The sequence below is a fragment of the Lottia gigantea genome (genome assembly GCF_000327385.1).
Source record: "Lottia gigantea unplaced genomic scaffold LOTGIsca_185, whole genome shotgun sequence".
Taxonomy (NCBI): Eukaryota; Metazoa; Mollusca; class Gastropoda; family Lottiidae; genus Lottia; species Lottia gigantea.
Genome location: NW_008708337.1, coordinates 53,629 through 66,094, shown reverse-complemented (window position 1 = coordinate 66,094; position 12,466 = coordinate 53,629). Strand labels below are relative to the sequence as shown.

General features: G+C 35.6%; 1 protein-coding gene across 1 annotated transcript; it reads left to right on the top strand.

Moving 5' to 3' along the window:
• The first annotated feature begins 2,954 nt into the window (after nt 1-2,954).
• LOTGIDRAFT_226561 (hypothetical protein) lies at nt 2,955-10,809 on the top strand. Its single transcript, XM_009052510.1, has 6 exons — nt 2,955-3,117; nt 7,408-7,547; nt 8,092-8,136; nt 8,541-8,650; nt 9,126-9,661; nt 10,044-10,809. Exons 1-6 carry the CDS (start codon nt 3,069-3,071, stop codon nt 10,469-10,471), a joined length of 1,308 nt encoding a protein of 435 aa, XP_009050758.1. The 5' UTR covers nt 2,955-3,068; the 3' UTR covers nt 10,472-10,809.
• Nucleotides 10,810-12,466: the final 1,657 nt, after the last annotated feature.

The following is a 12,466-nucleotide window of genomic DNA, read 5'->3' as shown; positions in this document are numbered from 1 at the left end:
GCATCCTATGCGAGTTATGCCCCTGCCTCTAAATGTAAACAATTAGTAATTCAACCCGGATGTGCCACGCCCACATAAGTTTTTTTGCATAGGTGAATTCATATTCAAAGTGTCTAGTTATATTCCAAATATCAAGGTTCTACATCAAATAGATCATAAGATATACATACACCAAGCTCAAAATGTCGCAAATATTGTAAAAAAAAAAAAACTCAAATTGAAAAAATCACGAATTTCAATTTTGCTTTAAAAAAACGATTGTTATATATCTATGTAAGGTACACGAGAAGCACATTAGGAAACCGAAAAAATTTACTCTCTAGGTTAATTAGGTCACGTGCTAGAGCAGTCCAAAGTTGCGAATTTGGCTTTTTACGGATAGCTATAAAACCGGAAGTACATGTCGGAGGTCAAAGTCAAAGTATCAAATGATAGCGAAGGTCAATGACCTTTGACCCTTTGAAGGTCAAGGTCATCAAAGGTCAAGGTCACAAGAAATAAGCTTTCTAACTTTGAAAAAATTCAATCGGAAATTGCAAAAATGCAAAAGCGAAATTCAAAAATCGGCTCCCAATGTTTTGTAGACTTTCGACAGCAGATTACATCGACACAAAAATTACGCAGATTTAGTTTATTCCTAAGGACTTATTTCGAATTTAAGAAAAGTTGGAAATCAAAATGGCGGCCAAAGTATCACTTCCGGTCGGAATTTTATTTTAAAATCGGCCATAGATTTTTATTTTATATCGATCAACGAAATTCCGTTCATTTTGATAAATTTCACCGGAAGTTATTCGACAAATTCGATTTTGGACTTCAAGTGACTCAAACTTCGAAACCGGAAATGAGGTAAAAAATCTGACTGTATCATATCATTTACTTAAGTGATGTCTATTTGCATTTTAAATTTCAGATCAATCGATGCAAAAACAAAAAAGTAGCCAAAAAATTGAAAAATTTGATCGCAAAAAGTATGCGATAAAGTTTCGAATTTCGAAATTTTTCAAGTGCTATCTAGTCGACATTAGCCACCGGATGTTAAAATTGAAAACCCCGGGAAAATCGACGCATAAATGCGCCTTCTATTGCCAATTTTCGAGTTTTGCACATGTTGAACTGTAGCACTTCCGGTTGCGCAAAAATGTTTCAATTTATATTTATGCACAACGTTGCCATTATCTAAGGTTCAGGAAAGTTGAATGATTGCTGCAACTACTGCAGTCTAAGCTCAGGAAGGTGTGTAAAAATCGAAAAAAAAAAAAAGAATTGACAATATGATGCAGTAGCAAAGTCCCACAATTTTCAAGATCGGACCAACGGACTGACCGATGGACGTGGGCGAGAGCAATATAGGCCTACGTCCACATTTACTTGTGAATGTTTATCAGCTATAATAGTTGAACATACGTGTTTTGCATAACTTTCGTAGAAAATTTGGGTTAAGTTACATGTTACGTTATGATATGTCGATTCTGTAATATTGCTTTGTAATTTGGAAACATATTATATTGATAATTCATTAAAATACTAACCTTACTCTTATGATACTTAAAATTAACATGAATTCGTCAAGGGAATACATAACAGTTCGACGAAATATAATCTGGTCGGGGGTGTTTAGTGATTGAAAATCTTGAGCAACAAGGCTATTCAAACCATTCTATAATTATCTTGCTAAAAAGTCGACGATCGTTTGGAGTGTCTAAATGTTCTGAAAGAGTACGGCAGTGGCATACATCATCAATTAGATATGTAGATCTAGGAGTCAGCAAGTGTCGGATTGCAGCGTTCTGCAGTTGAGGGCAATAGGGACTGTTTATGAAACATAATTAGACGCAGTGTGATAGGCCGATGGCCTTAAATAAGTCATCTTCACTCCAGTCGACCTAGCTGTAAATGGGTAGCATAATCCGGACTGATCAATGCCAAGAGTTAGTTATACAAAATAGAGTTGTTTCTTTTTTTTCTTTCCTTTCAACTACGAGATTCTTAAATCCATGACGAAAGATCGTATTAATAAAACGATTTCAATTCAAATTCACTGAACCGAAACTGTTTCATAAAATACCTACACTCAGTGAATGCCTCCTACGCCTCCTGACCCCTGTATTAGCAGATATGAATCAGGGCAATTTTTTGTGGTGATATTAATAATTCACTAAAAAAACATCATCACGCATTCCTTCCCAAATAGTGGGGTATCGCTCATTTCTGGGGTGGGAATATTTTTTGAAAATATTGTGTATGTTTTTTTTTATTGACCGTGGATCAGTAAATCAGCATCACGAACCGTTCGACCATATATCCTCAACTACTAAAATCTCATATTTCTTTTTCAATACCTTTGAGATCAGTAGTCTCATCCTTGAGACCAATAAACTCTCATCATCGAGTTCAGTATACCCCGTACTTGAGATCAGTAGACTCTCATCCTATCCTTGAGATCAGTAGACACATCCTTGAGATCAGTAGACGCTCATCCTTGAGATCAGAGACACATCGAACAAACTGGATTTTTATGTTTTTGTGATATAGTATGGATAGTTTATGCTGTTAAGCATTCTTCCGATTTGCTAAAAAGGGGAAACCACCTTTACAAAATAGAAAAATGGAAATGAGAATAGTGGTGTGTGAATGGTGTACGTACACAGTTCCTTAATAAAGAATTGTGACTGGCTTCAATCTGCACTTCTGTCGGTACGTTAGATAATCCAATGAAACGTGTCATCAAAAGTAATTAATGAAGCATAATATTATTTAATTAGGTTGCACTCTAGCTAGGTAAGTTAATCCCTTTTATTCTACAGCTCCCTGTAAACCATAGATCCGTATACCCTTGGATTAAAAGACCGCCCCTCACGTATTTACTAATAACTTTCTTTTGTAAAGGCGGGTAATTGCGAGTATTGTATTGTCATTCTCACTTATTGAGTTAAAGTACGTATATTTTGCGACTGAGAAATAGTATTATACATAGTTCATAATATACTGTGCTATAGATCTGGCGATATATTTATTTAAAATAGGAAAATATTGATTTATTATGGTGGATTAACCGAGGAATCAACATGTATATAATGTGTCTATCTCTCGTCTTGATATTTCTCTCATGTTCAGGTAAGATTTTATTACTTTATCTTCAAACATCATATTTTTATTACATAAAGCAAAGGTAAAGTTATGACCATCTTATGAAATTGATATTCAAAGTTGTTATGAAACATCTCATATATCAAATATTCCTTATCATCGTGTGATAATAACATACTTTATTAGCTGTGTAACAATTCATTTTCATTTGAATCGTTATTCCAAAAATTTCCAGAAATTGGGAACCTTTAAAGTTAGATATGTATACGAGCTGGTAAGATAAATAAAACTGACATAATGTATTGATCTACCCCAATACTCCAGGACATTTCAATGGTACAATAGACAGAATAGTTAACTTCAGCCTTGGCTTTCACCTATTTTCGTTGACATGAACTAAATATCTTAGGTTTAGTTTATTATTGATAGTCAACTATTTAGTTCTTTATGGTTTTGTTTATGAGAAAGCAAATATAAACGAATGAATTATTCAAGGTAATAAACCATAAAACAATGGAAGAATCCAACTTGTATGGAGATCATTGTTGTAAAATGTTCTTCTTAATGTTTATAAGCAAATCAATCAGAAACCAAAGGCATTCACATGGATGTTTCTCGAGGGATATTGTAGTGTATAGATGTCCACACAGTAAACGGATATGCTTCCATAAAACATATTGTCATGTAAAGAGATTTGGAGAGCGAGCAGGGGCAAAGAGGGTTAACGCCTGGCAGTGGGACAATGAGTTATTGATATACGACACAGGCTGAGGAGCATAAAACGAACCGAAATAACTCAAAACATAGATACATCAAATTTACAATGTAATTGTAAACAAAGAATTGTTCACGGTGAATCGTTTTCATAGCTAAATATTGTAGTTAAAATTCTTCACTGACCATATTGTAATAAACAAACTCAACGTCGGGTAGGTAGGGTCCACTGGGTTCGACTTCACTACTGTTAATAATTTAAGTACCATAGAATTCCTTTTGTTACAGTTGACTTGCTGTATTCATTACATGTAGCAACAAAGATAATATATCAAGCATAAGATATTGAAATTGGCCAATGTACTTCACAATACTAACAACCATGACACTGTGAGCCACCCTACATTATGAATAAAAAATAAAATTAAATCCAAATATAATCATTTTTTTGTACAGAACATGTGCCCTTTTTCTTGGTGTCATGCTGAATCTTGAAAACATCATTTATTTCGATCAAATTGATATTTCATAGCCATCTTCGATATTTTTTGATATTTCATTAATCCACAAAAACCATACTACGTTCATCAAAATCGTTTGAAATCTCATGCTAACTAGCAACTAATTTTGACGCTTATCAAAAAGTCAGTGACATTAACATTCATCAAAACATCATCAGCTTTGAACTCAACAAACAAATTGTTAGTTTTCACTAAGTCAAGGGCAATAATTAAAAACCGTTTAAGCGTATGAAAAATAATCAAATGAAATCAAAACTATAGTGTGTACAAGAGACAATTTATTGATTGAAATTATAAACGTGATAAATATAATAAGTTATAAAATATACAAGTAATATATTAAACTAGATTCGATCATACACTTTTATAGGCAATGATAAGTCGTAATTGAATCAAAATAATTCTCATAACATGATATATTGCTTTAGGAAACAGAAAACTATTGATAACATCTTGAAAACTAAAGTTTGAATTATTGACAAGTCTCAGCTTAACTTGTTGCTTTTATCTATAAAGAGCAAGGAAGCATGAAAACCTATGATGTTTTGCTCAATTTTCACTTAATATGAAATCTAAACGCATAAAAAACGCTAGAACAAAATTACGCAGGTTAGGCTTATAAAATCTCTCAAAACACAGGCACCTATAAGATCTGTAACATTATTATTATTTTGTGAATTCCTGAGCAAGATAACTTGTCGAATAGAGATTGTAACAATCCACAGGCTGTTAAGATGAGGTGTATGCTGCCTTTCATTCTGTTGTTTGCTTTTTTCGTATTCATTTCTGTGGATTATGTTTACATTCTACCCATACATAGGATTAAAATAGGGAGAAGTGGGGTTAGATAACAGCATGTTTAAACTGGACTATGTAGAGTTAATCTCAATCAATATAAAAAAAAATTACCACAACTAAGTTGTTAATATCTCTCTTCAAAGGGTTTAAGGGGATGGTTATCTCAAAGGGAGAGGTGCTGCATTTTGGGGGTTAATTTTAGAATTGAATATAAGATATAGTCTTCAGAAATACTAGAAATGTATGGAAATGGCATAATTTCTTTAAAATACTTCAAACTATGAATTTTACTCACTTTTTCTATAAATGTCTTTTTATACGCCCACATGAAATGGGGGGGGAGGGGCGTATATTGTCGTCACCCTTTCCGTCCGTCGGTCCGCCCATCCGTCCACAATTGCTCGTAAACTTTCTACAAGGCAGATTTGTTTGTAATCACCAAAGGTGGACCCTATTGAAAATCAGATAAATCGAAAAATATTTAGTATGAGTCATTGCCCTTGTTCTTTAAACGCTCGAAAACAGAAGGCGCAATTCTTGACGGATTTTGATGAAACTTGGTGTGAGTGTTTGTTAGCACCCAAGGATGAACCCAATTTAAAATCAAAAGATAGCTTGCCAGGCAAGGTAATATACGCCCACTGATTTTGAATAAAAATATTTAGCAGTATAGTAACAACTTCTTTTGAACTCTTTAGGGCGATACTGAATAATATTGAGTATGAGTTATTGCCCTTGTTCTTGAAAACGTGTTCAATTTTTAGCTCGTGAAAACTCTAGATGGCAAATATTCAATCTTCAGCCCGGGACTGAATAATAAAACCAAGTTTTGTCAAAATCCAGCAAGTATCATGCCTTTTAGTGTTTAATAGCTAAATTTGAAAGCGTTTTCAACAGCAAGGGCAATAACTCATACTAAAATCATCAAAATCCGCTAAGAATTGTGCCTTCTAGAGAGATTACGAGCTAAAAATTGAACGAGTTTTCAATAGCAAGGGCAATAACTCATACTAAATATTTTTCGATTTTTCTGATTTTCAATAGGGTTTATCCTTGGGTATTAACAAACACTCATGACAAGTTTCGTCTAAATCCATCAAGAATTGTCCCTTCTAGAGTGTTTACGACCCAAAATTGAACGTGTTTTCAAGAACAAGGGCAATAACTTATATTAAATATTTTTCTATTCTTCTTATTTTCAATAGGGTTCATCCTTGGGTGATTAAGAACACCCATACCAAGTTTTGTCAACATACGTCAAGAATTGTGTCATGTTGAGTGTTTACGAGCAATTGTGGACGGACTGACGGACGGACGTGGGTGACGGCAATATACGCCCCCCATTTGATGTGGGCGTATAAAAAATAAAAAAATAATTAGTATGAGCTATTGCCCTTGTTCTTGAAAACGCGTTCAATTTTAGCTTCTAAACACTCTAGAAGGCACAATGATGGACGGATTTTGACGAAACTGTTTCTGTAATCACCAAAGGATGAACCCTATTGAAAATCAGAAAAATCGAACAATAATTGGTATGAGTTATTGCCCTTGTTCTTGAAAATGCGTTCAATTTGTAGCATGTAAAAACTGTAGAAGGCACAATTCTTGATGGATTTTGACGAAACTTGGTGTGAGTGTATGTAATCACCCAAAGATGAACCCTAGCGAAAATCAGAAAAATCGAAAAATATTATTGCCCTTGTTCTTAAAACGCGTTCAAGTTTTAGCCTGTAAACACTCTAGAAGACCCAATTCTTGACCGATTTTGATGAAACTTGGTAATATTATTCAGTATCGTCTCGAAAAGTTCAAAAGAAGTGTATGTCTGAAGGTTGAATATTTCATACGGGTAATTGTAATTGTAAAATCAAAGCTGCCAGTGGGCGTATATTACCTTGCCTGGCATATCACAGAGTATCTTAAAATGACGAGTCGTCAGTTTAACATTCAAAGGCAGATATTTCTGGACACATATGGCTGTGAACACCATTACTGATTGGCTAAGCTAAAAAATCCCGTTTCTGAGACAAAAGTATGATTGGTCAAAAAAAAGATGGCCCACTTGGCCAAGATATCTCAACTTGCAAAAGGATCAATTAGACGGAAAAGCCCCAACTTATTTTATTTTTCAGTAACGGCTTAACAAAGTTATTTTTATTATACATGACTGTATAGAACATGCAGTTCAAATGTTAGGAGACGAAAACCGTCTATAATATCTACCATTATTGTTCCACAGGGGAGAATATTAAAAAGAAATGTACATACTTGTTCTGAATTTTAGGTGTGAAAAGTTTTACTATTAAAAACGAAACGTCATTGCGAGAGGAACTATTTGTTACTAATGAGTATGATGTCAACGTTCGACCATTGTCCAGAGTTACAGTTCAGATAAAGTTCAATCTGCTCACCATTCATGAGCTGGTAAGTACTACACACAGGTTTTTCTTAAAAATACTCCGCCAACACTTTCAGGTCAAGCCTGAAGCAGCCTGATTCCTCAAGAGTAGTAAGATGGTCTCTGATGGTTGGTAGCCAAATAAACGTCCCCCTTCACGCTACAGTTGATCTCTCAGTAAAAAAGTCTCCACACCCTTCATCAAACGATAACCACTGTTGTTTTTAATTGTCCAAAATTAGCTACAATAAGTACAAAGTAACAAAGAATGACCAACAAATTACTTTCACTTTGTGGCATTTTCCATTGGCTTTATCATATCGACATCGTTTTTAGTTTATCGACAAAACAGCATATTTAGGCCAGTCCACAATGATAGTATTATAGATGTAATTTCATTCTTTGTTTGATGTTTTCAGAACGATTAGCCTTAGCATTCGGATTGTATAAAAATAGTTTCCGTTCCTGAATCCACAGAACTATTAATGTTTTCTTTGCATCTCTGACATTTTGATTGAACACAATGTTAAAATTATATTGGTAATTTTATTGCATGTTAAATATTTTCAGAATATACGCGATCAAGTGTTTAGAGTTAGTGGATGGTTGACCATGGTAAGATGTCACGTTAAGTTAGTGATTTAAGCATAAATCTTTATGTAAAAAATAAAGATTTGTATTGTTAGTTGTCTCAGAAAACAGGAGCTAAAGTTTGGTTTTGCTCTCCAGAACATGATCCAGAATAATCTTTATTTGAAAAATGACTCTATTTCAAACATTCGTTGGTCACTCTTAGACCAATAGCTTTATACCCCTCTTAGAGATAAAGATATAAATATTTCCAAATTAATAACCTAATACAACCTTGATAGATGTCTAAAAGCAGAATGATTGTAATAATAACGCATGACAGTGAAATGAAATTGAGCTTAATTAGCAAGTAAAGCAAATAATATAGATGACTTTAATCATTTAAATCTATAAGAAAAAAGTCGAAATTCAGATCATTTTACTTTTAGGTATGGTTAGATAAACGTTTATCTTGGGATAAAGACAAACACGGCAATGTTCAGTTTCTGTTTGCTACTCAGAGTGAAATCTGGAGACCAGCTATGGTAGTCAGCAACTCGTAAGTCAAACGTTTTTTATATGACTGTTTCAATGTTGATGCTCAACAGACGTGTTGTTTGTACATGAACACGGTCTGGTGGTGACCTTTTTCTAATCAGAATGACCAAATGGTTCTGTATCTTTGTGATATAGTTTTCTAATTATCTAATGGAGTAAAAATATTTTGTCAATTTAGTGAACTCCATAATGTCATTCGGGTCTCCAGAAATCCCCATTTTCCAACCAATCTGTTGTGTATTCTTCATAAATAGAAAATTACTGACTATTTTTATGTGTATTCGAATATCTGTTTCTACACAGCAGTGAAAGTGATATTCCAATTTATGTAAAGGTACAAATAAAGTTGATTTACTAACGAAAATACGAAGATATTTGGGTATCTTTGGATAAGTTCAATTGGTATGCCACAAAGGTGATGATTTGTCATTAAATGAATGGTAATATTTGTGTCTATATATATTTCGTTGTTTCAGTATTGAGAACGTTGGAGTTCTGGCTGATGAATTCACGCCGTTTAGAATAACTACTGGTGGTCGTATCTTCTGGGAGCCGACGGGAATATTTGTTGTATATTGTGAGGTGGATATAACTTATTACCCATTTGACACTCAGGAGTGTTTTATAACCGTTCAGAGCTGGGGTTATAACCTACGGGAGGTGAATGTAACGGCTCTAGGTGAAGGCATAGATATACAGGAATTTAAACCTAATGGTGAATGGCAATTAACATCTTTTAGAGTCAGTACGGAAGATAATATTGACTCTAAAGGAGATTCGTTCAGTCAGATAAAGTTCCACTTCAAGTTGGACAGAAAGAGCAACTACTACTGGTTGAATGTTCTGTTACCAGTGCTAGTGAACTCTATTCTTACAGCTCTGGTATTTGCTCTACCAGCCGAGTCTGGTGAAAAGATGGGATATTCTCTAACAGTTCTGTTATCATTTGCTGTCTTACTGACCCTTGTGGCTGATAAAATACCTTCAACGTCTATAAACACATCCCTGATAGGTAAGAAACGGTTTTACAATTGACTACAAGTTACTAATTCGGGGAACTGTCTGCAGTCTTTTGTCAAGTAACTCAATCCATATCAATAGGTCCAGGCAGCCAGAAACTCGCCCAGGTCAACCAAGGCATTATAGCAATGATTTTCTATGAACTATAGCATACTTATAATTGAGAATATTGACAAATGCAGAAATACCATGAAATAAGATTATGCTGCAAAGACTCAGAACAATTGCTTTGTATTTTTTCCTATACCTTTTTTTAAGTTCGGCTTACACTTTACTCTAAATCTGGTATTATTTTATTTCCAAGCCGAATCAGTCATACCGACAGTTATTTCCCTTTGATGATATTAATATAAGTATTTCAATTTTAATTTCAGTTGTGTATTTTGCGATTGTTCTTGTTCTTGGTGCGCTGGCTGTTGCTTTAAGTACCATCGTCTTGGAATTTTACTTCCGGTCCGATGCGGAACCCATCCCTAAATGGGTGATGTTTATATCTAAGGATATAGTGGGACGAATGGTGTGTTATAAAGGAATAAATACAAGTAAAAATTCACGCCGAGTAGAGAATGGCGTGGAACCAAAGGTGGACTATAATGATGATCCTCCACTGGACAGAGCGACAACCATAAAACGAGAAATATTTCTACGAAAAGCATCAGAAATATACCGAGATAGAATGAACTGTGAATTGCGTTGGAGAGATATCTCTAAAATTTGGGATGTTTTTTTCTTACGACTTTATTTGCTAGTGATCACATGTGTAACCCTGGGCTTTCTTATTGGTACTGCAGGTCGCGCTTGAGGAAAATTTTCGTCAAAAATTCGTTCAAGTCTATTATACCACCGAAAAGTGCCTAAACGAAATTTGAACCACCTATTTTTTGACAATTTTTATTGTATAAAGTGCTAGTAGTTGATATAAAAGCGAAATATTAGACTGCTATGTTCCTACAACTGATACAGGAATGACACAAACAGTTTTGCCTGGTAGCATTAACCTTACAGTCGTTTTTAAAATCATTTGACTTGAACTACATTATACCAGGAAGAGATTTATTATTTCGGTTCACTATTATGCTTTTATTTAGTTTTTGTAAAGACACTGCCTGTATAATGTATTTAATAAAAGAATGTGATATATTTGTGTTCTTTATGGTGGACTGTGATAAATAATACATCATTAAAACAACATGAAGGGGCGATCGACAGAATCTGAGAGCAAATACGTTTTCAACATAGCAAAAAGTAGAATTTAACAAATATGTCTTAGCCCTACCCAGAATTGATGATACTCTATATGCCTTAAATGGTTCTAAATGGTCAAGTACACTAGATCTCAAAAGTGGATCCTGGCAGCTTCCTATGCAACAAAAGGAAAAGGAGAAGGTTATGAGTTTTGGTCTTTGGAATGCACCAGCAAATTTGAAAAGGCTGATTGAGAAAGTTGTAGCTGGTTTAGCGCTTTGAGGTGGCTTGTCTACTTAAAGAATCCAGAAGATCAGAGCTGGCGGTCTACCGAGCAGGAAAAGGCCCAACACTTGGGCAAAATAACCCCATTTGGCAAAGTTAGGTCTTGGCATTTTCGCTCTATGTGGCCTAAGGGAAACTTCCAATTCTTTCTGTAATTGTTTTTCCTTTGGTTTGGTGTCTTGTACCGAGTGCTGGCGGTTTACCAAGCAGGAAAAAGGCCAAACACTTGGGCAAAATAACCCCATTTGGCAAAGTTAGGTCTTGGCATTTTCGCTCTATGTCGCCTATTGGAAACTTCCAATTCTTTCTGTAATCGTTTTTCCTTTGGTTTGGTGTCTTGTACCGAGTGCTGGCGGTCTACCGAGCAGGAAAAGGCCCAACACATGGGCAAAATAACCCCATTTGGCAAAGTTAGGTTTTGGCATTTTCGCTCTATGTGGTCTAAGAGAAACTTCCAATTCTTTCTGTAATTGTTTTTCCTTTGGTTTGGTGTCTTGTACCGAGTGCTGGCGGTCTACCGAGCAGGAAAAGGCCCAACACTTGGGCAAAATAACCCCATTTGGCAAAGTTAGGTCTTGGCACATTCGCTCTATGTGGCCTATGGGAAACTTCCAATTCTTTCTGTAATCGTTTTTCCTTTGGTTTGGTGTCTTGTACCGAGTGCTGGCGGTCTACCGAGCAGGAAAAGGCCCAACACTTGGGCAAAATAACCCCATTTGGCAAAGTTAGGTCTTGGCATTTTCGCTCTATGTGGCCTAGGGAAACTTCCAATTCTTTCTGTAATCGTTTTTCCTTTGGTTTGGTGTCTTGTACCGAGTGCTGGCGGTCTACCGAGCAGGAAAAGTCCCAACACTTGGGCAAAATAACCCCATTTGGCAAAGTTAGGTCTTGGCATTTTCGCTCTATGTGGCCTATGGGAAACTTCCAATTCTTTCTGTAATCGTTTTTCCTTTGGTTTGGTGACTTGTACCGAGTGCTGGCGGTCTACCAAGCAGGAAAAAGGCCAAACACTTGGGCAAAATAACCCCATTTGGCAAAGTTAGGTCTTGGCATTTTCGCTCTATGTCGCCTATTGGAAACTTCCAATTCTTTCTGTAATCGTTTTTCCTTTGGTTTGGTGTCTTGTACCGAGTGCTGGCGGTCTACCGAGCAGGAAAAGGCCCAACACTTGGGCAAAATAACCCCATTTGGCAAAGTTAGGTCTTGGCACATTCGCTCTATGTGGCCTATGGGAAACTTCCAATTCTTTCAGTAATCGTTTTTCCTTTGGTTTGGTGTCTTGTACCGAGTGCTGGCGGTCTACCGAGCAGGAAAAGGCCCAACACAT